The sequence below is a fragment of the Epinephelus lanceolatus genome, chromosome 7 (assembly GCF_041903045.1).
Source record: "Epinephelus lanceolatus isolate andai-2023 chromosome 7, ASM4190304v1, whole genome shotgun sequence".
In the NCBI taxonomy this organism is placed as follows: domain Eukaryota; kingdom Metazoa; phylum Chordata; class Actinopteri; order Perciformes; family Serranidae; genus Epinephelus; species Epinephelus lanceolatus.
This window is the reverse complement of record NC_135740.1, coordinates 4,425,397-4,453,368: the sequence shown is the minus strand read 5'-3', so window position 1 is coordinate 4,453,368 and position 27,972 is coordinate 4,425,397. Positions and strand designations below refer to the sequence as shown.

The window sequence follows — 27,972 nt, the reverse complement described above, 5'->3', positions numbered from 1 at the left end:
ATATAGAAAATGTTTCAGATCTTTGAGTTCAGCTCATGAAAAATGGGAGCAAAAACAAAAGTGTTGCATTTATATTTTTGTTCAGTGTACAACTAGTTGACTTTTACCATTGATTTCTATTCACAGTTAACTACAGATAATTTAATTTTGATGTGTTAGAATTCCAAACCAACATCTTGATGTCATTTTGTCAAGCCAGAATGAAATTTTAGATATCTAGAATTTCCTTCATAATATCTATAATGTAAAGAACAATTGTGGATATCTACAATGAACATTTCCACTTGGAATAATGTAAATGTTTATATCAACAATTAACACTTTCACTTTTAAGAACTAACTTGTGTATGTCTGTAATTAACATTGTCACTAGTGAGAACTGAGTTGTAGATATCAATAATTAGAAATGCAACTGGTCAAATATTACTTATGGATGTGTTGGCTTGGAACTATAACATGTCAAAATTATATTATAGATATCTATTGTTGAGTATGAATACAAGTCAATGGTTCAAGTCAACCAGCTGTAAGTAAGTTACAAATATCTACAAAGAACATTAGTAGTTAGAAATAAATTATCAAAAGTCATCATTTTGATGGGTAGAAGATGAAGTTTAGATATTTTTATCAGAATTTCTGCTGGTGGGGCGTTGGTGGCTCAGTGGTAGAGCAGGCGCCCCATGTACAAGGCTGTTGCCGCAGCGGCCTGGGTTCGAGTCCAGCCTGTCGCCCTTTGCTGCATGTCTCTCTCCCTCTCTCTCCCCCCTTCACGCTTCACTGTCCTATTAAAGGCAAAAAAAAAGAATTTCTGCTGGTGAGAATTACATTATGGATATGTTAGCTTGGAATTATAAGATGTCAAAATTATAGATATCTGTTGAAATACGTTTGCCCCACCTGGTGGGCCATGTGTACATTTGAGAATCTTCAGACAGTTAAGGAGCGATCTGCACTTCTCTCCCAATGACTGGTTAGTACTTGTTGCCTTTAGGTTTAGGCAAAAGGGGTGGGGTTGTTTAGGGTGAGGGTAAAAATGTCAGGGTAAGCCAATCAGAGGCAGAGTAAGAGAGTAAGATGGGCTAATTTTTTTGCCTTCCCAAGGAAACTGTTAGTTGTTGGTTGTTTTTTGTTTTTTTCAGATTCCTTGTGCTATCCTAGAAAACACATATCCATAGGCCGTGCTTTGTTTTCAGCTCAACTGTTAAACATGGCAGCCAGGTCACAAACTCTCATTTTACAGCAGTACACTAAAAATGTTTCTGAAATATTTGGGGTGACAAATAGGCAGTAAAAGTAATGTAATCAGTGCGGTCTAGTTTAACAGTTTGACCACAGTTCAGGAGCAGTCAATTGACATGACTGACAGCTGCGTAAGAGACTCCTCAGCTGATTGGTTGTTTTTCTTCATGTGTGGTAAGTTTTTTTTCCACATATCATCTGCCTTATGTTATACTGTGTGGATAGAGTCAAAGTTTCAACAGATATGACACTAAGTTATTTTTCTATCAGATACCAACTACAACTTTAAGTGAAACAGATTACCTATAAATATTTTCCACTTGAAACTCAGACCTTCTACCAAACAGTTGTGAGAGAGGAAATAAAACACCAAACAGACAGCACTATTGTTTATGATTTATTGGAACATGTGCAGTATTGACAAAAATAAAATGCAGCATGACATATTCTTTAATGAGTGTTAGGACTCATGTTCCATAACACTTAGAAGAGGAGGAGGGGGGTTAGCCAGAAATAAATACCTGAACCAAACCTGTGGACCTGGATTGACACGACTACATTAAGAGGGTGCATCAATTATATTTTACAAATAATCCTCCACAGTGACTTAGTGCTTTAAAACAAATAAACTTGTGTTGTATCTTAACATCAATGACTTGGTTAACGTCAGTCAACTTAAAAGGAATATGCCACTAAAAATCTCTTCTGAGTATCAAACACTAGAGCCCGACTGATACATCTGTCGGCTGATAAAGTCTATCACAGATATATCAGTTTCAACTTGTGTGTTGTCCGATATGAAAAGTTTGATAATGCAGAAAAAGACGTTTGGGGTAATTTCTAATGATCAAATTCCCAAAACTGTATCTGTATCTTAAACTGTATATAAATAGGCGGACCCCATTACATGTCTTTGTCACATGTGGTTGTTAACCATAATTAAAGGAAAATTGCGTAACATAATTTTATATATTTATATATATATATATATATATATATATATATATATATATATATATATATATATATATATATATATATATAGGCCGATTTATCAGTATTTGATTTTTTTACTCTTGGTATCAACCTCAAAAATCCAGTATCGGTCGGGCTAACAAACAATGCCCCCTTGGTGGAGTGACTCTAAGCTGACCACAGCTGCTGTGAAAGATGAATCTACCACCTCCACCTAGCTACCTCTCCAGCGACAGTGAGCCATGTGATACTCAAAGAGAGATTTTCAGTTAACTGTTCCTTTAAGGGGTGCCAGGTTAAATAAGAGCGGCATCCTACAGAGCCTGGGTGGTTCCTAACCCCACTGCATTTGCGTAAGCAGACAGCAAACTGACCACCTGCCTTGTTTCAAGTGTGAGTCTGGCTTCTGTCAGCCAGTCCTCCACCACTCTCCTGGCCTCTCCTCTTAACTGGTTCACTAGTTTAGCTGCTAACTCCAGGTCCCCATGCTCTAAGCAGTAGCTAGCATATGACAGAAGCTTGAACGGGTCTAAATCCTCACTGCCCAGCTGGGCGGGTGGGGCTTCCTGTTTGCTTTCAAAGAGCAGTGCAGCTTGGACGTAGGACAGGAAATACTGGTACAAGGAGTTGTGAGTTTCGTCGATGAGGGCGACCCTGCGAACCAGCGATCGTATTGAGTTGAAGCGGGCACGGAGAGAGGCCTCACTGTACACTCCACGCTGCAGGGATTCTTCTGGAAGGGCCGACGCCAGAGCCAAGGCAAAGTCATTGTCGTGGCAGCTGTCTCGCACGGCCTTAGCGGCGCCCTCTAGAGGCACGGTGGGGCAATCGGCACCAGCAGTCTTGAAGGTGTAGTTGAGGGCCTCCACAGAGAGCCAGAGCTGGTGAGCTTTACGAGCCTCCTCCTCTGCTATCACATGGCCTGCATTGGAAAGACAGGAAGGTGTTTACATGACAGGATTTAAATGAATCCAAACTGATCATTCCACCAGTGAATAGTGTGTTAAGTGGTATGTCCAGATAACACACACACTTACAAACCTTTCATTTTATTGTTATTTAAGAGTCAAGGGTTTTTACTGAGGGAATTATGGAGAACTCTTTCATAGATTACAGGTTAAGATTTTACACACACAACATGATGAGTTTGTAAAATATGATGCCAGTTACAAATTAATCTGCGAATTACTTAAAAGATTTAAGGGACAGAACATGTTGGCATCTGATGACAGACTGGTTGCACTAGAATGTAAGAAGTTTTCACAGTTTCAATGTCATGGTTGTAGTGTGTGTCATGTAGTGTGTATCTTACTGTCTATGGCCTCCTCCATCCCCTTCACCCTTGCGTAGGCGCTGTTCATATCCAGAGTGAAGTTATCCAGCTGTTCCTGGCTCAGCTGACGGAAGCGGGTCTCCTGTTCCAGCATCTTACTTTTTAGGACCTGAACACAACCCACAGCAGAGTGGTGAAGGAAAGATTGCAGTCAGACAGGCTGTTAGAGACATTAACCATGAGGAGTGAGTAGAGTGGATGCTATAGGCACCAAGCAGGCTCAGTCTACTCAGGCTACCCTGGCTAAACACACGCAGCCTCCACAATCCTCACTTACAGTGTGTGAGTATATTCTTGCTTTAAGGAGTAGTACAGACATTTAATAGACAACCATACACATAATTCACTAGTGTGTGTTCTAATATTTGAATGAAATGTGTGTGTGGAGAATGTGTGTCAGTGCAGAGACCTGCTCAGCATCAGCTCTCAGCTCCTGCTCCTGGACTTTGAGGACATCTTGGACATGGTCTGTGTGTGCAGCCGCCTGACGCCTCAGCTGTGTCCTCATCTCTGCCTCCATCACTTCCCTTAATTCAGATAGCTACACACACACACACACACACACACAGTTACTGTCTAGTTACATTACTTAGAACAACGGATAAATGGGTGATTGGTTCCAGCCCAGTAATCTCCTAGCCTCAGTAGCCAATGAATGGCTGTCTGATGTGGCATAGCACTGTGATGATTCAGGGAGATCAAGCTCAGTAAACCCTGAATGTACCTTCTTCTCCTTCTCCAGCCGGGCCTCCTCCTTGATATGCTGCACAGCCGTGCTTACAGCTTTCTCCAGGGCTTTCTGATCCTCCAGCTTCTGCTGCTCCAGCGACGCATCAATGTGAATTTGCTCTCTGACTCTCTGCTCAGCCAGCTCTCGGTTCAGCTGGTCAATGCGACGGTGGGCGTGGGCGATCAGGGCGTTAAGGTCATCTGCTGACAGTTTACCAGCTGACATGCAAAGACAAAGTTATTTTTCAAATGTATTTCTTTTATCTACATAACACTATTTCAGGTGTTTATCTTGATCAGTGGCAGAACAAGTGTGTCCCAATCCCATCAGGATACACTCTGTACTAATGCTGAGAATGCATCATTTCAACAGTGAGACATTAATGGCCCTCCAGGGGTGGAGTGGGTGGGATGAAGGGACTTTGAAATTATATGTTAATATTTTAAAAATGTGAAGGGGGATGAGGGCATCAAGAGGTGGAGACTGATGACACGTAACCCCAGCTGGGTGCGAACTGGTGCTGTGTGTGTTCTTACTGAGCCCCTTCCAGTTGGCCTGGATCTCTGGAGTTAGGCTGCTAACTTCCCTCTGGAACTGTTGTTTGGCTTCATTAACCAGTTCACTGTACTGGGAGACAATCTTAGCCTCTGACTCTGCAGACTGCACCTACACACAGACACAGACAGACACAGACATTGAAGATTTTGACTGACCAATAGATCTACCTTCTAACCTTCACCTATGGCCACAAGCATCAAGCATACAAGCGTCTCAAATGAGTTGACTATGAACATCAAAATTTTTTATCTTAAAGACTTTTTTTTGGTCATTTTCAGAAGTACTTCCTATTCAGAGGGAGTTGCAGGTGGTGAGGGGGTTATTCGAATGACGTCACTTCTTGCATGCTCAAACCGAGTTCAGGATGTTTTAGTTACTTATCTCTATAATAGCATGAAGGAACGGGATTCTATAATTACTGCATGATTAGAGCAAAGAAAGGCTCCAGCTGAAATCTACCAGCAAATATTAACCCATCTTATGCTCACACAAATTGAAAACATAGTTTCAACATGGTACATCAGCAAGTAGACAGCAAACAGAACAGGAATTTCTGTTTTTCCACCCCCCAAAAAAGAATTTAATCCACTACTTTAAGCCACCATGCAGCCAGGGGTCACATCAATCTCTGACAGAAAAAAGGCATGTCTGTTACATTAAAATTTTTACTGTTTGCCAAATCAAACTCATAAAAGAACCATCTTTCTAATCTGTTTGTGTTATCAGTTATTGTGTTATCATTTATTTTTAGCCTTGCGAGCAGCGTGGCTTGAGGAATAGGTCGGTTTATCACCTTGGTTGAGGCTCCTGGATGAGTTGCCACGAAATTTTGTACAAACCTTTATGCTCCCATTAAGATGATCCTCTCCTGCTCCGCTCCTGCATAGTTCCTAGAGCTAATAATGCAGTTAAAAACTCTTTCTTTTACACTGGTATCATGGCATGGAATAGTTTGCCAACTGCTACAAAATGCCTCTCATCACGAGGGATTTTTAAAAGACAGGTCAAGCAGATTTTATGGAACAAGGTGGATATTTATTGATGAACTAGATAGTTTTTACAGTTGTTTTGTTTTCTTATTTATTTTGTCTCTTATTTACTGTATGTATTTTTAGTCTGAGATTGTCTGCTTCTTGTTTATTTGTTTCTTTTGTGTAAACACCAAGGACCATGCTGGAAATAAGTATTTTACTTTAGCATGTTATCCTTAGGATTACGGTCTTATCGTCTTCCAGAAATAAATCAAATCAAATCAAATGAATCCTAATGACTTTCCCCCTGACTTTTCCTCTAATGATGTCAGATTGACATTTATTGTTTTTAGTGACATGTCTGAAATGACATTTGCTTCACACATTTATTTTCCCCTTCAGGATGAATCCTAATCATGTTGGCCGTACAGACATAAAGCTGGTGTAAGTCTGAACATCTTTTTCTTTGCCATAAAGTGAATAAGCATATTTCCCAAAACTAAGAATATCCTTTAAAAGGCTTTTTTATTTGGTTGTACATAATGTACAAAATAATGTCCTTACCTTAGTGACCACTTTGTCCAAGTCCACCACCATGTTATGGAGATTCTCCTCTGCTGCTAAAACCAGTGGGCGAACAGCAACGACCTTCAGACCTTTAGACTTGTCAATCTTTGCCTTGAGACTGTCCAAGGCTTCACTACAGGAAGGGAGAGGAGGGAGAGTGGGTGAGGAAGATGACAGTTTGGGCAGAAAACTGGGGCAAGATCTGAAAGTGAATTAGGGTAATGTTGGTGATAGGAACACAGGCTTAGTTTACAGTATACTCCAACAACATACTTCACTCTGGTCACAGAGGAAGAGTTTCATACATGGTGAGATTATAAGACTTAAATGAGAACTACACTGTTGAAAAAAAATCATACATGTTGTTCCTGTGGTTTAAGACAGTCCAAAGTGTTAAAACTCAAATTGATGTCATCATGTTTTAAGTCTGAAGCTACTCCATAGATAACAGTTGGGGTTCTGTTGAAATGACAAAATGTGTTTAACAGAATTTTCACAAAATCGTTAACAGAAAATGCAAATTTACACATTTTCCCCATCCACTGCTGTTATGTATAATATTGGGAGTTGGTGCATCAAGATAAGCAGTGGGTGGCGCAAATTCATCAGTCAGATGCCACTGGATCCTGTCTGCACATGGGAGAAGTTTTCCTTGTAGGCTTTCTCCAAGAAAGTCCTTTCTGACAGAAATCTATTCATTTTAACCCAAACCACAACTTTGTCCTAACCTTAACCAAGGGATCCCTTACTGGTAGAAAGCCCTCTAGGAAAATTTCTCCCAAATTTCACCAGCCTGTCTGGATGTTATACCCAAAACCTCAAAGAGAGCAAAGTGGACAGAGGAAATAGTTTTAAACAACTAATATTATAGCTGTGTGTTCTTGGGAGAGTTCTGGCAACAGCCCTGTGTGTGTAAGTGTGTTAAAAGTAGGGATGGGAATCGAGAACCGGTTCCTGTTGAGAACCGGTTCCAACTGGTCCAATTCATCGACATCATTAGCCTTTATGCTTAACGATTCCCTTATTGATTCTTTTCATTATGCCGAATCTATGCTCGTCAGTCAGCAGCACGTTCAACAACAAAGAAGACGTGATGACGGAGAGACAGAAGCAGTCAAAGCCGTAGCTTCACTTCACGCTGTTGTTAGCCTCCCTGGAGCTGCTAGCTCACTGTAGAGCTTCGGCGCATCCCCGCTCCAGGTGGACGGCGGGCGGGGCGCTGTTGTTGTTAGCCTCCCTGGAGCTGCTAGCCCAGTTTGGAGCTTCGGCGCATCCCCGCTCCAGGTGGACGGCGGGCGGGGCGCTGTTGTTGTTAGCCTCCCTGGAGCTGCTAGCTTACTGTGGAGCTTCGGCGCATCCCCGCTCCAGGTGGACGGCGGGCGGGGCGCTGTTGTTGTTAGCCTCACTGGAGCTGCTAGCCCGCTGTGGAGCCTCGGCGCGTCCCCGCTCCTGTTGTCGGATGTCATGGGAACACCAAGGATGGTAAGATGAGGGCAGTTGAGTTGATTTGCACGCTATTTGTTGTTATAATATGCTGGGCTAAGTTAGCTGCATTAGCTGCCTCACCTGAGTTAGCTGCACAAGCTGCGTGGTGTTGACACACTCAGGCTGTGAGCCGGGATTTATCTCTAGATCACCAGCTAGGAGTAACATTAATCAGGGCTGGGCGGTATGACAAAATTTTCATATCACGGTTTTAAGAAAAACTCATATTGGTTTCACGGTATTTCATGGTATTTTGCTCAGGTTCGGCCAACTTGACATGGTGCTGTGTTGTGCTATGGCCTATTCAAGTACTGGAATTTGTTATTTACCTGACAACGCCTGAACGCAACACACGCTCCGCTCCATTCATTTGGGCTCCACTGACTGCGTACGGAAGCGACACGTAGAGAAGCCAGCGGGGTTGTTTACCGTTTGCCGAGCCGAGAGGCTGCATGTAGGCTGCGTGAAATGTTAAAGCATTTTCCACCTAAGTTATTACATATATTTGAGTTATCTACAAGTTTACTGTACTGTTTGTCATCTACTCGCTTTCAAATGTCCGCCACGGACATTTACACAATGTCACGGATAAACATGGGTAAATGCATTTAAAAACACATTGTGCTCGTTTAGCACACTATTTCATGTAGTCACGGACTCGGGACGGGTCGTCTTCGGTCAGGAAAATGCGGCCCGAGTCGTGCTCTAGTGTGCTCACCTGTGTGTGTGCGTTTTGTCTGTGTGTGTGTGTGTGTGCGCGTGCGCATCGGGGCGAAACTCCGCCGTGCGCGATACAGAGGGCAGAGGAGAATTGTAAACGGCGGTGCGCCGCTGCTAGTTGCATATAGGGGAAACACTGCTCTTTTTGGTATGAGTTCTTCTGGGTCATCGTGTACAGTTGCTTTGCTTTCAGGACTCTCTCCAGCAGCCATTCTCGCCTCTAAACTTTTCTATGCTCTCACTCTCACCCGCTCAAGCGTGCCTGTGGTGTGCAGCGCTAAAACACTTTCCCGCCGCGCACGTTCCGGACGTTGTTTGGGCTATTCACCGGTATTGCGGTATATGAAAAATTCATATCATAACGAAAATAAATACCGGTTTTCGGTACAAACCGGTATACCACCCAGCCCTAACATTAATGACAACTCATTGTGGTTGTTGTGACACAGATAACTGTATGCCAATGCTGGCTTATGACTGTGAAAGCTGCCATTAGTTTTTTGTGTGGTTAACAGTTAGACTGCGTCGAAACATTTCTATGCGGCAGGAGGTGTGTCGTTAGGAGGCTCCGAGGGGAGAGGGACACGAGCTCAGAAGGGAGGGATCATGGAGCAAATCTTTCTCATCATCTTTCTAAAACGTTCTGAAAGCAGATGTATTGGGTTACAAACAACAGGAGGTGATATCATTAATTCACAGGGGGAATCGATAAGGGAATCAATAAAGAATCGGATCGATAAGCAGAATCGATAATGGCATTGATATCGATAAAATCCTATCAATTCCCATCCCTAGTTAAAAGCCATCTGAAGAAGATGAAGATGAACCTTGCAGTTGCCTAAGCAATGATGGTACGTTATAACATCAACATTTATTTTTCTGCATCTGTTTCCATTGCACTTAATCACATTTGCCTTTCATGGATACAGCAACTTTTCCAGCTCCCCAAAGAATAAAAATCCACTCAGATTCTTTATGTGCAAATTGCAGATGCACATAAAGAGAGGCTGATGGAAACACACCCAGTAAATGGTGAAAGATGTAGATGACAGATTGACAAAGACGAGGATTACCTCTAACCTCTAAGGTTATACCTAAGCATGAATTTTTTTGGGAATCTCAAAATTAGATTTGGTTCTGATTCTTGGTGTCATGACTCCATTCAATATCAGTCCTTGATTCAATAAGTCAAAAGGGGGCACTAGCTTTATGCTTTTAACAGTGAAAGATGTAGATGACAGATTGACAAAGACGAGGATTAACGGTAACGGTATGGTAACGTTAAAAATGTTACTCTTCTCGGCCTTCATGCATTCTTCATGTTGCAGATTGTGGTGTTTTTTCAGGTGGTTTAGCAGGTTACATTGCACAGACACATCTCATGCGCTCTTTGCACATGATTTGCTGTCCTGTGTCCAAACAACAGACGATGACTGATGATTTTCATTGAGCTCATCTGCAGTCGCAACATTCAGGACAGTTTCTTCCAGAGTGCTGCTGCAGGGGGTGCACAGAGCACCATGACAGCTCTTTAAAAATGGAGGCTGATTGTTAGTTTAGGAGGGGCTTGATTTGATATGAAGTGGAGTCCATGAGCAGAGCACACATTTTAAACGTCAGTATCACAGACGATCACAGCCACTGAATTGTGGGAAGCCAAAATCGTGATCATGATTAATATTTGACTAATTGTGCAGCCCTACCTCCACTATCAGCAGAAGAACATATCACCGTTACTTTTATGACATATAACAGTGGTCTTATCGAGCTTTGGCCAAAATGAGCAGCCATGCTATATCAGAGCCAAGACCACATATTTAAATCTACCGACTACACTGATAACAACATGTGTGAGGCTATGTCTGATTCAGCTCAGCAGGTGAATGACAACAAAAAGAAACCCTTTTTACATCATGCGTGAGTGTGTGTTTTAAATATGTCTCACTTGGCATTGGACAGAGCAGTTCCAGCATCATTCACAGCGCTGGTTCTATCAGCTAGAGCAGCTTCTAGTTCCTTCCACTGGGCTGACTTCTCCTCAGGTGGGACCTGGATTAATAAGAACTATAATCACTCTACTGCAAAACAAATAAAGTGTCACAGCACAGGAAACACAGCTAAAATGTTTTGTTGTTATGTCTAGGAGACTTACTTACCTCTAACCTCTAAGGTTATACCTAAGCATGAATTTTTTTGGGAATCTCAAAATTAGATTTGGTTCTGATTCTTGGTGTCATGACTCCATTCAATATCAATCCTTGATTCAATAAGTCAAAAGGGGGCACTAGCTTTATGCTTTTAACAGTCCCTTCCAGAAAAATCGCGCTCTTGCGATTGCAACAATTAATGCAAATTCAATGAAAGTCCGCAATATTTGCGGGGGCTTGCAATTTTTCAGAAGTCCCGCAATTTTTCAGCGTTTTTCTGCATTTTCTAGCATTTTCTGGCTGACCGGAAATCGTCACACATGCAACGTCATTTGAAACGTCATCAGACGCGTCATCAAATGCGCTAATGGTATTGTAGTATGGATAAACGCCCTGTATTGACATAAGAATTTGCACTGTTTAAATGCATACAATATGAGTTGAATGTATTAAAATGTTATGTTTACAGAAGATGTACCTTACATGTTGTTTTACAGTCACATTGTCTGGTTTGAGAGCTACAATATTCACTCAGCATTTTTTACAACATTCTTGGAGTCGATGTTTGATGATGATTAAATAAAACTAAAGAAGAGAACTATAAAAAACATTTGCAGCTATTTTTGTAATATTCAGTATGATTATTATAGCAAGTGATTCCATGACTTTTTTGTTTTGGAGGTAGTAATTAAAGGAGCTATATGTAAGAAATCCAAAGCAAATAGTCGTAAAATCCTCCTAATATGTCACAGAGACTAAGAAATAATGTTCATATAACATACTGATCTCACCGACAACAAGAGTACAGCCAGAATATTTGCATCTAAAAAAATTTTTGCAGTCTGCAAATCATGTTAATGGTTTGAATTTGTGTTTTGGCCTGTTGCGCCACCCACCGCCGTCTACCAGTCACGCAGTCAGTAGAGTCTCAGCATCAGTTACAGTTACGACTGAGCTACAGCAGCACGGCAAGCAGCATTAGCAGTGTCCCGGTACATAGCATTAGCAGCCGGTTCCTCCTCAGCTGTATCCCGGCAGCAGCATTAGCAGCAGAGAAGCCGGACTTGCTCGAACGGTCCGCTGGAAAAACGGATCAAGGACGCGGCGACACAGCCCTGCCATGGCAGCCGCCCGTGTGCAAACAAATCAGTCTTCAGCGTACCGCTGTCCAGCAACCTTGAATCTGTAGGGGAGGGGGGGGCGGACACGACTCGCGGCAGTATTTTGAATTTGAGTGCAGTAACTGTTTTGGCCACATTCTTACATACAGCGCCTTTAGAAAAAAAAAAATAATAATAAAAAAAAATCTCTTTTTTTTCTCCTTTTGTCATTAGCCACAATTTTTGTCATTTGCCACAAAAATGGAGCGACTGTTTTTATCCAGTTCACTGCGTGTCAACTGTTTACGCCTGTCCTCAGTTCACTGAATTAGAATATGAAACATAACAGGAATTTATGTGGTAGGGATTACTATCTGACTCACACAAATAAAAGTAAACTGTATTTATTCAGAGGCATATGACAGTCTTCTACTGGTATGTGAATTCAAATAAACACAAGAAGTTTGTGCTCTGATAAAAAAAAAAAAAAAAAAAAGGGATCAGCACTCAGTGAATAATCCTCCTAAGCCCTACGATAAGCTATTATGGCAAGGCTTAACTATACAGACCCGTGAGCAGTGATAACTAACATGTCTTTGGGGTCATCGGGTGGGAACCTCCTTTCACCGGTGTTTCGTCTAGTTAGTCCCACGACACCTCCAGGAGGCTAGACAGTGATCTCTGGCGTCCCAGAGACACTCCCCTAATGCCAGGTCTCACTGCTCCCCACACTAACCGAACAACCTCCTTTACTTTAATGAAATAAATGGGCAGCTGTGGCTCAGGAGGTAGAATGGGTCATCTACTAATCGGAAATTCAGCGGTTTGATCCCTGGCTCTTTCAGTCTGCATTTTGAAGTACCCTTAGGCAAGATAATAAACCCAAAATTGTTCTTGATGGTTGTTTCATCAGTGTGTGTGCCTAAAACCTGAGTAGCAGGTTGCGCCTTGTATGTTAGCCTCAGCCACCAGTGTGCGAATGGGTGAATGTGACTCGTAGTGTAAAAGTGCTTTGAGTGGTCAAAAATTTAGAAAGGTGCTATACAAGTGCAGGTCCATTTACCAAATATAATCTACCGTCTCACATCACTGGTTAAATATTTTTTGTACAACAGACTGAAAGATCCAACCTAAAGAAATTCCACACTGACCACTGTGACCTTTTCTTTATGACAGTTCAACTATGACATTGTCAGTGTTGTAATGTAATTTGAGTTGGCATTCCTTCTAATTTTCTCAAAAGCTGTACAGTAAAATAACTTAAATTTCCCAAAGTCACAGTCAGAGTCATCCTGAAAAACATTACACTGAAGGAAAAAAATAATTAATTTAATTTTTGAGATTTTAAAAATGAAGATATTTTCGATGTGTTACAATATTTTCAGCTGAACTTCCCTGTACAGCAATGTGTGTGAAACTGTTCATGGTCATAGGAACATTTTGAGCAGAAGTCCATTTCCCTTCTCGGTAAACCTTATATGGAAACTGTTCATTATATTAGGATTGCTTTGGTGATGTCACATATTCAACAAGACTTGTTTAATATATGACATGTAATAAATCATTGCTGTAATGCGAGACTGTCTTTGACCTTTTTGGCCTCTTTGAGTAACGAATCGACTTTGTGGTCGTGCTCTCAACTGATCACCACCTGCTGGTGAGGTAAAGCAGATAGTGAGGAAGGATGACAGACAGAACTGGTAAACCCAAATATGTAGTGAGGGTGAACTGGGAGCGCCTGGCTGAGGCCTGAGGCTGTGGACTTGGACCAGGAATATTGTCAAGTGGTGGAAACAGACTCCTGAACTTGACCAACGCATCCTCTGTGAAGGAGGTCTGGTTAGCACGAGCCAGAGATGGGGACTCGAGTCATTGTGACTTGGACTCGAGTCGACTTGAGTCGCTGTTTTGATGACTTGTGACTTGACTTGACAAAAAATAAAAGACTTGCGACTTGACTCTGACTTGGAAGTTAAAGACTCGGGACTTGACTTGACTTGAGACACGATGACTTGAATGACTTGAGTGTTATTCACATCATGTTTTCGGTTAGAATATAAAATTAATAAATTAATTTAAAAAATAATGTCGATTACCCGGTAGGAGCGCAGGCTGAGAATGGCGTTGTCATGATTGGATCACTACCCTGTCAATCAGTCATGCCCTCTCTACGTACCTTACGTGTTTATTGGAGAAACAGGCCCTCTTATATCAGATAGGCATCAACATGTCAGTGGGAGGGGTACCAAGAGTCATCGTCTTCGGCTTTCGGAATTACCATTATTACGGCAAAAGACGAACAGCACAGTGCAAGACATGCGGCATAAACATCTCGGACAGCCAGACGACAACTTCAAGCTCTGTTCGTCATTTGAAGAGCCATTCTGCCCAGTAAGTGCTTGTCAATTAGCTAATATTATCTGGTTAGTCGGTAGTTAGCTAACGTTAGCCTGATACAATACGGGGATGGAGTGGGGGGTTGGTTTGGTGGAACTTGTTTTTTTAATTTATTTGCTAACATTAACCCCAGAAAACGTGAGCGAACATTCCGACCGGTTCATCACAAGACCGGCTGTACGTTTTATGAACGAGCTACACAGGGTTAAATGAGCTAAATGGGTGAGTTTGGCCGCTGCCTTGGTTAGTGTGTGTGTGTGTGTGTGTGTGTGTGTGTGTGTGTGTGTGTGTGTGTTTTTGTGGGGGTCATCCCTGCAAATGGGGGTCATCCCTGCAAAGTAAACATTGCAGCGATAAAGTCAATGTTTACTGACAGTTACTTATATCTTGTCTTTTCACTTCATTAATAGGGATGCACCGAAATGAAAATTTGTGGCCAAAGCCGAATAATATTAAACGCTTGGCCGAATACTGAATATTGTTGTTTAGTTTTTCATTAGTTTTTGCAGATGAACCCCCTCCAGATTAGTGTTGTCACGGTACCAAAATTAGGACCTACTGTATGATACCAATGAAAATATCATGGTTCTGAGTAGTATCATGATATCACAGCGAAAATGAGGTAGATGTGCCTTTTGTCATTTATAAAAAGATAAATCACTTTTCTATAATACATCAATGATATTTCAATGGAATAAATTACTTACTGACTTATTCATACTTCAAAAACAGCATCAATCAGTGATGAACATAGGGGGGGATCCAAATAAAATAAAAAAATAAAATAAGAATCAACCAGCCACCCTCCTCCCCTTCCTAAGTAAAGAACAGTCCCTAAAGTGCGGTGAGGTTTGTGGGCCGTGAACGGCTCGTTTCTCCTCCGACACATCACATACCTGTGTTCGGCTGGCTCAGCTGTTCAGGTACTTTTGGGCAGTCATGACACCAAGAAGAGGATATTATTGGAGCTGACTTCTCCGACGCCGGTAAGCCGATGGCCGCCGTATCTGACAGGAATACATTACTTATTCTGTGTCTGTGACCCCCGTTCAACCCACAGCTTCGTTTCTGCTGGTGGTTGAAATCTGTAGGCTGCTCGCACAGCGCGCTGAATGATTTAAGCCTATTTTCCTCACTCAAAACTATTTTTAGTCGCAAATGCAAGTGCCGTGACGGACGGATCGCCACAGTGCCGACATTTTACTCCGCCTGTCACGGCACGCCGTTTGATTGCATTATCAAAACACGCCGCTATTATTCGGCCTTGCTTTTAACTTATTCCACCGAATACTGAATGTGTGTTTTTTTGCAATATTCGGCCGAATATATTCGGTTACCGAATATTCGGTGCATCCCTATTTATTAAGATCAGATTCTGCAGGTAAAATTACAATAATAAGGTGACTTGACTTGGACTTGACTTGACTTGACATAACCTGTGACTTGACTTGCCCAAGAAAAAATGACTTGGGACTTACTTGAGACTTGAAGGTTAAGACTTGAGACTTACTTGAGACTTCCACATGTGTGACTTGGTTCCATCTCTGGCACGAGCTAACGCAGCAGCAGCTAACATGCAACATCCAGCCATTAAACGGTTCCAACAAATTCACACTGAAACCAAAAAGGCTTGACTCTGACATTAAACATGTTAATAACCTTTAGATAATGATAGCCATGTGATGCTAACAGTCAGCTCTGTCACTGTTCGTATGCAGCCAGCAGACTCATAACTGTCCTTGGTGCAAAGCTCACACTCAGCAGCAGCTACAATCCATACAGTCTATGGTGTGGTGAAGTCAAGTGTGGATGGATGGATGGATGGATGGATGGATATCTGTTAAGTCATTTTGTAATGATGAGCTGTTTAATCCTCATCTCTGCCATCATGATAGACAGTCAATTGTGATAACGATGTAACAGAACCATCTGTTTAATATGTAATCAGAATAATTGTACCCAGCTCAGTACAATGCCCAGCCACTGCCTACAACACTAAAACACCTCAACAGATATGCATCTAATCCCATTTTCACACCTGTACCAGACTTAATGTAAACACACAGTTACCTCTGCTTCCATAGCCTCCTTCAGTTTGAGCGTGTGTCGTGTGATAGCCTGCAGGGCTGCCTCCTGAGCTCCAATGGCCTGTAGAGTCGCTTTAGCCGAGCTGGCCAGTGAGTCTTCAAGACTGGCTGATACAGCTGCAAAACAGTCACACAAAAACATCAGAGGATGACAGAGAATGTTGAGCAGGATGGAGAGTAGAGCAGCTGAAAGACAATTCACAGTTGATACAGTGAATGTGCATGCCTCCTTCTTCTGGAAGCTAACAGAGCTAGCTAAACATTGCTTAAAGTTCTACAATCAGCTTAAAAGTACCATTTTCTGTTTTTTCCTGAATCACAAGGTGTTTGTTTTCAATGATTTGCCAATAAAAGAATTGTAGTACTTGCGTTACGTTCTAAAACCCCTACACTGGGGTGCAACAAGATACAAGCACCACCATTTCATTTAAAAGTGTGGCCAGTTTACTGTATGATGGCATAAACTGTACAATACTGAAAGAGAAAACAGTATTTCACATATGCCAATTTATAACCTTTTTCCACCAAGAATTGTGGGGAAAACCCCATAAAAAATAGGTGATAGACTGCCTTCCCATTGCCTGCAGACACAACCATAAAAGATTGTGCATTTCTTTTTTTCCCTTCTGGTGCGTCTTGTTCCATCTCACACACGCCCGAAAATAAGTTAGGAAATGGCAGAAAGCAGCATGTGAGCCAGTGAAAATGAAAATGTTGTAGTTACTTCTTTTTTAATACATCTTATTCAGTCTCTCTCTCTCAAACTCGGTGGAGTGATGTTTGAGCACTGCTTGGACGGAGATGGACGATATTTTGTGGTTGCGCGTCATTGTATCTCACGATCAATTAAAAAAAAAAAAAATAGTGCTTCCACCTTCAGTCGTACAGACAGAGCTGATAAATACCTTTGATTACTGAAGAGTCATTTAACCCAGGAGTAAATGTTGACTGTAACCTTTCCTATACAAAAGTCAGATGGTAGTGGGTGTTAGTGGGTTTTTTGTTCAGTGTGTGTGTGTGTATATGTGTGTGTGTGTGTTGTTGCCAGCCTACATGCTAGGGTGTCCAGCTCCTCCTGGTCTTGTTGAGCCAGTCTAGCTGCCACTTCCTCTACCGATCGCTCTTTGAGTGGTTCTGTTGCCGCGGGTGACTCTGTGTCAGGGTGAATAGCTGCTGTCACTGGAGTATCCTCATGGCACTCTTTGCACTCCTCTGGAGAATATGCACATATGGACACAATGTAACCTTAATTTCACTCAAATCCTTTCGGCAATCCAGTAATTAAAAGGAGATAAATACTGCATAACTGTTTCCTTTGTAACTGGTAGTCTTCCTTCAGTGTTTCACCTGACAGTGTACTAAAAGAAGGCTATGTGTTTGGTTTGTGTGCAGCATGAAATAACCTGCTTTAGTCTTTTAAAGATGCGGGAATTTTAGACCTTCCTGTGGCATTACATTCACTCATTTGAAAGTCATTGGGAAAGCCCAAAGGCTCTGAGTCGCAAGAAACTGTCATCAAGTCAGGGTCAATCCATTCTACATTTATCCATGCATGCAGTGATTTCAGTGTCCAAAGGTTGAATTTCTGCCTTTACTTTAAGATATCACAGTTTTACCTTTGACGGCTGCTACCTCCGTGTCACATGGAGCAGGGACTGTTGACACCTCACTCATGGCTGAGATGATGTGAGTAGCCTCTGCTGAAGCCTCTGGATGGGACACAGACACAGAAACGTACAAGCAATTTGTGTGTCACTCACATGGGTAGACCTTTAATGAGCCCTTGAACAAATTTAAAGAAACAAATTGCTGCATGCACAAACTATACTGCCTTTATTTGATAGGACAGTTCATAGTGAAAGGGGGAACAAAGTGGTGCTAACATGCAGCAAAGGGTCACACGTGGGAATTGAACCTGCAGATTCTGCGGCAAGGACATAGCCTCAGTACATGCAGCACCAACTCTACCAGGTGAGCTACTAGGTACCTCCAAACTACATTCTACCACTACAGAAATCTAACAGCAGTGCAGCTAATGACTATTTGGAGAAGCAAAGTCTAAAGGCAGCAGGTTCTGGCATTTTGTTTTAAAAATGATTCAAACAATTAATTGATTATTAAATCAACAGATTTATCAATTAAAGGACTAAAGGGCAACACACATCAGTGATACTGGTGACGAATGATACACTGCAACCCGCTCTCATGGCCTTACATAGAAAACAGATGCTACTGTCCCACTGTTAATACTGTATGTTGGATGTGGGGATGCAACAGTTTGAGATTTTCACGGTACGATAACTGTCTCTGAAAATATCACAGTTTCACTTACAGCATTCGTATTATTATCAGTCTTTAAGGACTGTAAAGAAAGGGGTATTGCTGGTTGAACAGATATTTATTTCTATAATTGAAACCTGAAACCATTTTTTGTGTAAAAAAGCTCCCCTTTAAAAATAATTAAAGAAGGAGGAGATTCAGTGTCCAGTTACATTTTTTTTCAATATTGTAGATAAGCAAATGAACACAGCATAATAACCCTCAACTTTTATATCACAGTATACCTGGAAACTGGTATATCACTGCAGCCCTAGTTGGCTGGTTATTCTACTGTAAAATGTTTAAGCGATCCCTGATTTGTCAACCATTTGGTGAAATTTTTAAGATCCTGTTCTTTAACAAGTTTTGGAGGTTTTGTGTATTTTTAGGATTTAGTGGCATCCATCTGTCAGGTTGCAAACTGAACCAACTGAAACTTTTCCCATGTGACGAGTATGTAGGAGAACTACAGTGACTGACATGAATGCGCAAATGCTTCTGTCTAGAGCCAGTGTTTGGTTTGTTAATTCTGGGCTACTGTAGATACAACATGGCAGACTCCATGGAACAGGTCCTGCTCCGTATGTACATACAAACAGCTCATTCTAAGGTCACGAAAACACAACGATTCTTAGGGTGCTTTCACACCTAACCTGTATGGTTTGGTTAAAATGAACTCAGGTCTGTTTGCATGGTGAATATGGTTCGTTTGTACTGGTCTGAAAGCTGTCAGTCTAACCCTGGTGCGGACCAAACAACCAAACTGAGGCTGATAGAAAAGGTGGACTTCAGTCTGATTCTAAACAGACTCTGGTGTGGTTTGTTTGTGGTATGAAAGAAAACAAACCAACCACAGGACTTTATGGTAGCAGATTTGTGGTTTTAGCATGATTTCAACAGCTAGACCAGGGGTCTGCAACCTTTGCCATTAAAAGAGCCATTTTTGACCAAAAATAATTTGAAAAAAATCTGCGTGGAGCCGCAAAACATGTTTGAGCCTTATAATTAAGGTAAATAGCCTATTATGTCTAAATTACCTTATACTTATGGTCTAAATAAGCATTCGTTAATATGTTTTACCACAAGGTGGACACTGTGCAGGGCACTATCTATGATTATTTGGTACTTAAATTTTGCAGAGCTGGCAGTGAGAGCAAACAAATCTGTCCACACACTACTACATTCTCTATTTATTCAATTTACTTTTTTGGATTTGGCATCCATAGCTAACCAGCCACTGCTATCGAGGTTCAGCAACATTTGGATTCATAGAATCAATTTCCATAGAATTCTTTTCTCAAAGTCTCAAGGAGCCACTGGACAGGGGCTAAAGAGCCACATGTGGCTCCGGAGCCACAGGTTGCCTACCCCTGAGCTAGACCACTGACAAATCCTCCTGCTGTTCCTGAAATCTGTCTGTGTTCTCATAACTGATCCTGATAAATGCCATGTATATCCCATAACCTATTTATGCTAATGTGGGGAAGGTATTTTTCCTGATTAAAATGCTGTTAAAACTGTTGTAATTTTATCAGACTCTGTTTACTGTGTCTTTTCACTTAGTCTATTAAAAAGTATGTGACAGTGATCCTACATTATTAAGCCCTGAATCATTACTATACAAGACGCCTTCTTTTCATCCTGTCTCTAAGTTAGTCATTATTCATAACATGCCATTGATTTGCAGTTTAATAATAGCCTCCTAATAATGCGTACAATCAGTTATTTCTATATGAGCTCTTTGTGAAACCAAAGAACAGAAATATCAACACTTTAGAAGCATTAAAGTGCTACTGCAGAAACATCTGAATCACCAGTGTTTGATTTCCCCATGTGGGTCCTGATGATGCAGGATGAAAACCTGTCAGTCATTAAGACTTCATGTTTACTCCTCTTGGTTCAGTGTGAACAAGAACTGAACCAAAACTAAAATGCAAAAATGTTTTTTTCTTCCTCTGGTGCAGACCAAATGAACCCAACTACAGGTGTGAAGGCACCCTATATACTTATGAGTATTATATTCCATTTCCGCCACTGTATCCCCCTAAATCCTACACACTGGACCTTTAATGCTGATGAGTGTTTGGAGTTGAAAGACTGAAAGCCTGCAATGTTTCAATTAAATTAGTATAGTTAAATACTTTAGGCCAAAGTTTTTAATAGTCATAGATTTTTTAAACATTAATAAAGATTAGGAAAGTGTTTGTCACAATAATAATAATAATAATGGATTCATAAAAACAACATAAAACAATCAATAAACACATTGTTTAAATACAGGTTGATGGATACCTAAGTAAAAAATGGAATTTCAGTTGCTGCCATGTTGTTCCACGCCGCCGCCTGTGTGTGTTGCCCTTAACTGTTTCAGCTCTTAAGTGTAGGGAAAAGCAGAGGAGCACAGTGTTCTACAGGAAAGCTAAAGTATACAGGTACAGCTTACCCTCAGAGATCTCTGTGGATGCAGAAAAATTACAGAGGGCACATGAAACACTTGGTAAAATTGTGTAAATGTTAAATATGTATTTGTATAAGGACATATGTTGTAACTTGGTGTGATCAACCTCCATAAAAATAGTGGACTACATTTCCAATCATTGCTGGTATTTCTCTGATATTGTCCATAAACATAATGACACCACTTGCAGCTATATTAGCATTGTTTTCATACGGGATTGTGGATTTTGTATTTATAGATATACTGTAGGACAAGCTGGTATGCAGACACACACCACTGATTTCTGCAGAAGTAGAGTCAGGTGGGACTTTTCTTCTGGACGACTGCTTGGAGCCATCTGCACTGACGTGGTGTGGTCTCTTTAAAATGGAGCCAGCAATTTCTACACGCTCCAACTGTCGGTCTGAATGCAACTTCAGACAAAATTGGACACCTTGACATAAGACCATTTTGGAACCTCTGGTGCTGTTTCAGAGCCTTTTCAGCCCTGACAAGAACTCAGTTTGATCCTGATACTGGAAAGTACACCCAGTTATTATTCTGTATCTTTGTAAAAATAATGACTTCTTCTGGAAATGTCTGCATTACACACTTCAGAATTGTTGCTATGACAGTCTAGAAGAACGGCCTAAATAAATTACTGCACTTAATCCTCAAAGCAAATGGTACAGTAGTCCAACATTTTATTCTGACACTCTTCCCCAGTATCAGCAACAGCCCTGCATTGGCTCTGGTTGTACCAGAGACAGGAACTTCAGTGATTCTTTTACCTGTTAAACCTTTGTTCTCTCTCATCAAAAAGATTCACACATTTTATAATTATTATAAATAGTTAAAGTAGTAAATATACTGTTAACACTAGCTATGGGCATTATTAAGATTTTAACAATACTACTACTCTTACTGATACTGCTTTTAGATCTGGTACTTTAACAGTGCTCTTATTGGTTCTATTGGGATTTTTAAGAGAAAAACCCCCAAAACAAAATAAGAACAGAATTAACATTGCTTTATTTTCTTTATTGTTATGTAAATTAACATTCTGCTACAGCATCATTTTGAATCTAATTTCATTTCAATTTTATTTCCTAAGTCCAATTTCACAAGTCACAATTTGCCTCAAAGGGCCTTAAAGCATATGACATCGCTCTGTCCTTGGACCCTCACAGCGGATAAGGAAAAACTCCCCAGAAACCCTTTAACAGGGAAACAATGGTAGAAACCTCAGAAACCTGAATGAATTACTATAATAGACCATTACATACCTGAGGTGGATGGAGTAACAGGAGATCAACTATGAACTAAGTGGTTAAAAACAGTGCATTTCTCCGCCTATATGTGCTGCACTTTTGTTGTGGCAACAAGCAGTGTCTGCATCAACTCTTGTCAAGTATGACTATACTTGGGAGCATTTTGCTCTCTCCACCATTGTCACTAAGAGCAGGGCCTCTGTGCATGTGTGTGACACAGAACTGGCCCTGCCCCTCACACATGCAGCAGACTGTGAGGCTCCGACACAGAGAGCTCTCCTCTGGATTGAATAGCAAAAATGCATCATTGACGAATGTCTTAATCTTATTGCAAATTAGAAATAGAGTTGGTGAGATAAAAACCGTACAAGATAACTTTTAAGTAACCTAAATAAACAAGAAATATATCTTCTGAATTTCTCCAATACAGATGGCACAACTGTTAACATCAGAGCTTATCAATACTATGGTCTTTAATTAATCGGCCCCAGGGCCGGTTTAATACCAGGGTGCAATACCCATCCCTAGTAAACGCTACGTATGGTGATATCTGAGGCAATATCACCATACTGGAAATCAGGCTGGTGGTACTATGCTGACACAATACTGCCGTCCAGAGCTCCCCTTTCCCACACTTACTTGTAACTACTATAACAGCAGTTGCCAGTAACTCAAAAAACTGCAGGTACATAATGTATGAGTCCGTACCAAGTCAGAGACTTACCCTCTATGGTCTGTGCAGGCTGTGTTGGGACAGGACTCGTCTCTTTGGCTGGACTCTCTGCTGCCTCTTTCACCATTTTCTCTGACTTAGCTTTGGACGCCTTCAGTGGTTTCTCCATCATAGAGGGAGGCTGGGCTCTATCCACCTAAACACCAGAAACAGTAGCTGTTTAAAGCGAGGTCTGAGAGTCTCACAATGTTTTGGAATGAATCCACATATCAGTCATTTCTGTACAAAGTCATATCCATCAACAATGGATGCTGATTGAATATGTATCTGACATACTTAAATAACAGCTGAAATCTTATTTTTCAAGTGCTAGATCAACTTTGTCCATATACTGAAGGTCCTGATTCAAAACTTTTAAGTTGATAAACCCTAAATTATTGATCTGATATTAATCAATCAAATCAATTAATTTTATTTATAAAGCCCAATATCACAAATCACAATTTGCCTCACAGGGCTTTACAGCATACAACATCCCTCTGTCCTCAGGACCCTTGCAGCAGATAAGGAAAACTCCCTTTAACAGTGGAAAAAAATGGTAGAAACCTCAGGAAGAGCAACTGAGGAGTGATCCCTCTTACAGGACGAACAGACGTGCAATAGATGACGTAGGAAAGTTTAACTGAAAGAATGCAACTTCTGAAATCAGTGAGGCTGTCAGCTAGAAAGGAGAGGTCCATCTACAGTCCAGTCTTATTACAAAGTGATTTTTCTAATAATCTTTGGCAGAGAGAATGAATGGACTTTACTGGCTTCATTTCAGCCGATAATGATCATTAAAATGTGCTTGGACTGGCCCTGATAATGGTACTTTGGAAATGCTCAGGACATCTGTAATTTAAAGTAATTTCATCTCCCAGCTCTCTTCAGGAGTGGATTTAATTGTCTTTCAAACTCTGTTGTATTTTCAAAGCAGTTTCATGTAATGAAAACAAAACACCACCGAGCCATAGCACACTACCCAAACATGCTGTGAATCCATCCTGACCTGTTTCTTGAGGCCGCCATCTTGAGGAGCAGGTCCCAAAGCCAGACCCAGCAGCCAGTCTGAGTATGGAACATTGCTCTCCACGGTAGCTCTGAACTTGTGGTCCCATTTAGCGTAGAGTATTGTACCTCCAATGCCACCGCCTACCGTCAACAAGCCAGTAGCAACCACTTTAGCGGCACCACTGTGGTGGAAGGGGACAGCAAAGGATGGACATGAGTCTGATGTCAATATGTGGTGTCATGATGTCATATGCAAGCTCTCCATTTGACTCACCTGAAATTTGGCACAATAAATCTCTGTACAGTGTGTGTGCGTTAGTGTATTACCTGGGCTCTCCTGACGTGTAGTGCCGGCAGTGTTGCAAATTGGTTAGAGGGGTTCTCCCACAGTTCTTCTACAGAGAGGACGAGAGAGGTGAACAGAGAGAAAGAAGGAGAGACAAAAATTAAAATTAGACAAACAGTTCATGGAGTAGTGTAGCTTGACTTATTTTTAACTATAATTTTTGGGGCTAATGGGCTACAAATTATTTCTGCTCTTCTTAAAAGATTCACGTAAAAACTGAACTATGATTAACTGACTATGATTTTACACCTAAAAAGAAAATATATCAATAGAATTATCTACATGGTTTCATACCATATACATTTGCTTGTTCATGGTATTTGGAAAAAAAAAGTAACCTCAATCAATCAGATGCAATCATCTGAAAGCTTTATTTAAACTCTATCAAAGCATTTGTTCAACCCAAAAAAACACTTTGCATTCATTTAAGGGTGCAACTGACAATAATAATAATAATAATAATAATAATAATAATAATAATGATAATAGGAAGAGGAAGAAGAAGAAAAATGAATCAAAAGAATAAAGGACGAAATAATAACAACCGTGTAATTCTGTGTACTGTGACATCTTCTGGGACCTTTTTTTTATAGTTAAAATCTCATACTAAAGCAATCCCACATGTGACACAATCATGAGCTGTTTGTGTTTTTTTGTTTTGGTGGACTTAAGACCATTTCACTTTGTTTGACAAAAACATCCTATTTTATTCTGTTCTATTGGACATGGCCAAAGTTTTGGCAAAGATGAAGTGAATGGTGTATAAACCACACTCTCACAAATGCATCAGTCAAGCCCTTGAAATAATGACCATTTATTAATTTCATAATTCTTTGTCGTTAAAGATATATGTCAAGTAACCATAAGTTTGACTGAAAACAAAAAACACAATGTAATAATGTATTGTGCTGTGAGCTTAACATTTAACTTAACATTTAACACCATACTACAGACAGTAGAGGTAGGAAAGATTTTTTTGCTTATATTCGATATGCCGATATGTAACAACTCATTTGACTGATCGATACCACTATCGATATATCCACTTTTTTCCACCCTAGTTTTAGTGATCATCACGTCTCTTCTGTAGTGGAATCAACATCATCATATTATGCATGCATACTCTTACCGTGATGGCCCACCAGCAGATGGAGACATGAAATACAATACCTTTCAATGTATGTAATATTCGTTCAATGTGCAAAAAAAGAGAATTGTTGGCAATTTCTGATAGTTCATTTTAAGCTGATATTGGCTGATATCAATGATGTACCAATATTATTAGCATGTTGGCCAATTCCAATATTTCATTAAAGGCCAATACCGGCGGATAGCAATGATGTCCCGATATTATTGTGCATCTGTATTACTGTATCGATTTTCCCCCACCCCTCATAGGCAGGCCATTACAAGTATTGTCACTCTTTACATACAAGTATATTATATAATGTTATATATTACATATGTTTATCAAACTATAGAGACTGGACATTACGCGAAGCTAAGTGATCATTTTGTGCAACAAGGCGGAACGAGACGCCCGTATTTACTTCTCCGTGCTGGAGCCCTGTGATATCACTGTGTCCCTCCTGCAAACTGCAGTGGTGACTTTGAAGAAATGTGACTCTAGATCTTTTTCAAACGTGAAGCCGATAAGTTAAAGCACAGTTGTGCAGGGGCTTTACAATAACATGAAGTTAAGCCAGAAATGAAGTCAAATCATCTTCCCGGCTTTAACGTTAGCCTTATCTTTACCCTGCATGGACCGGACATTTTTTAAATGATTGTGTAAAGATTGCCATGATCAAAAAATGTCCTAGATTCAGCCATATTAAAAATTGTTGACGTTAGCTGTTATAATAGACGATACACGTTTTTCCTTTTACTGACACGAAATAACAATGAAATGTGACAGGATCACAGCAGCGATTTCTTGCGAGTTCGTCAATGGCCTCTTCAGTAAAACTTAGCTAACGTTAGCTCAACGCGTTAGCTTACTTATGGTTTATATGCCATTAGCCGTATGTCACTGGAAGCTAACCAGCTAGCATTGACATTACGTATTGTTCTAATGGGCTCTTTCTGATGTCAACTTGAATAAAGTCCCATGTTCATTCTAAAACCTAACGTTAGCTATGCAAGTGTTGATAAACCAACCTCGTATACAATAAAATCCACTGTGGCACCTTGGGCCAGTCTGTGGGTCACTGAATGACAGCAGGCTAATGCCAGCATGGTAACGTTAGCTCACGGTAATAAAGGAGTGGTTTGCTGCGAGTACACGAGTCTTACCCGGGCTGTGGCATTAGCTCCTCTCAGACAAGCCCTCAGCATGGTCCACTATCACTTCTTTCCCAAATGCTAATCAATTTAACCTGTACAGTTGCACTTTCTCCTCTTGTCCTTCTTTTCGTTTTCTTACCCCAGACCTTCTTCTCTTTTATTTGGGTAGTTTAATCGCTTGTGTGCGCAACACTGCCCCCCAGTCAGAAGTAGAAATGAATGCAGGCCTCTCTCAACCGCCACTGTGGAGTAACCAAACCCTGGCCGGTGTAGTGACAGTTTGCGCTACCTTCTCAGGGTGGCCTACCCGTCCAATCAGACAAGCCCCATGAACTTGGCTTCTCATTTGTAATGACCTGACCTAACCTAACAAAAACATTTTAGTAGCTACCCAGGTCAGATGTGGGAATAATAGATAAACTACCTGTATAAATGTAGTTAGATGTGGAGTAAATCATTCTATCAGGTACAAATATATGGGTCACTCTTGCATTCGGTGCAGTTTGAGTCCCCATGACATAGCATGGTATATTTTGTCTAAAAATGAGCTAAACCTTCTTTCTAAAAGCTTGTCTTAAATCATTAACCCACTACTACCATATAACAAACTGATATGTATGCTGAATTAATGAAATTTGAAATAATTACTAATTCTAGCATAAGTAGGTGAAACTGCCATGTCCCTAATCATGTGTGCTCAATTTAAATTACAAATACAAACAACAGAAATCAAACAAATTATATATTTTTCATAGTTGTTGTATAGCCTAATTTATAATATTCCTCAATAAATTTTATCTTTTCTTATTTAAAATTTTTAATGCTTAATTTTTTTAATGTGTTGTGTCCCTGAGTTGACTGTCCCCCCTGTTACTCTGACGCAAGTCCCCCAGAGCAGGCCTCCTGACTTTTCCTCATCCGTCACGACTCAGGGTGTAGCATACATTTTTGGCAGGAAAATACTCTACAAGAATCAAGGTAAGTATGTCATCAACCTTTTTTCTGTTTTAGAATGCTTGTCTGATGTGGTAAAACATACCATGTCTGCCCTGTTCTGCTTATTCACTGTGGAAACAGATAAGTTTTGGTAATTTTGAAAATATGGTTAATAAATATGTTAAAAATCCTCCTCAGTTATCACCATGTGCTCGCTTCTTTTTCATCATATGAGTAGTAATGGCTAACTTTAGCATATGTCCCCCAGTTAATGTTTTGCACTGTAACAGGGTGGGATTAAGTGGGTTCTTAACAACCAAACAAAGCTGACACGCTGATTCAACTTCG

At 40.7% G+C, this 27,972-nt stretch overlaps 1 protein-coding gene across 2 annotated transcripts; it reads right to left on the bottom strand.

Moving 5' to 3' along the window:
• Positions 1 to 1,623: 1,623 nt before the first annotated feature.
• Positions 1,624 to 26,890, bottom strand: immt (inner membrane protein, mitochondrial (mitofilin)). Of its 2 annotated transcripts, none has more exons than XM_033633097.2 (14): positions 26,698 to 26,890; positions 24,387 to 24,454; positions 24,058 to 24,241; positions 23,061 to 23,205; positions 17,926 to 18,018; positions 17,363 to 17,521; positions 16,293 to 16,426; positions 10,524 to 10,627; positions 6,371 to 6,506; positions 4,814 to 4,943; positions 4,272 to 4,495; positions 3,957 to 4,088; positions 3,527 to 3,656; positions 1,624 to 3,136 (listed from the first exon to the last, which is right to left on the bottom strand). In XM_033633097.2, exons 1-14 carry the CDS (start codon positions 26,737 to 26,739, stop codon positions 2,529 to 2,531), a joined length of 2,289 nt encoding a protein of 762 aa, XP_033488988.2. In that variant the 5' UTR covers positions 26,740 to 26,890; the 3' UTR covers positions 1,624 to 2,528. The 2 variants fall into 2 exon arrangements, with proteins under 2 accessions (XP_033488988.2, XP_078025300.1); XM_078169174.1 differs by having other exon boundaries at positions 24,387 to 24,451; positions 26,698 to 26,871.
• Between the last annotated feature and the right edge of the window lie 1,082 nt (positions 26,891 to 27,972).

Coding starts and splice junctions, on each gene's coding strand:
- immt (XM_033633097.2), bottom strand. CDS start 26,739: ATGCTGAGGGCTTGTCTGAGAGGAGCTAATGCCACAGCCCGG. Junction 10,628..16,292: donor AGGAGGCTATGGAAGCAGAG/GTAACTGTGTGT, acceptor TTATTAATCCAG/GTCCCACCTGAGGAGAAGTC. Junction 6,507..10,523: donor ACTGCTCTGTCCAATGCCAA/GTGAGACATATT, acceptor CCCTTCCTGTAG/TGAAGCCTTGGACAGTCTCA.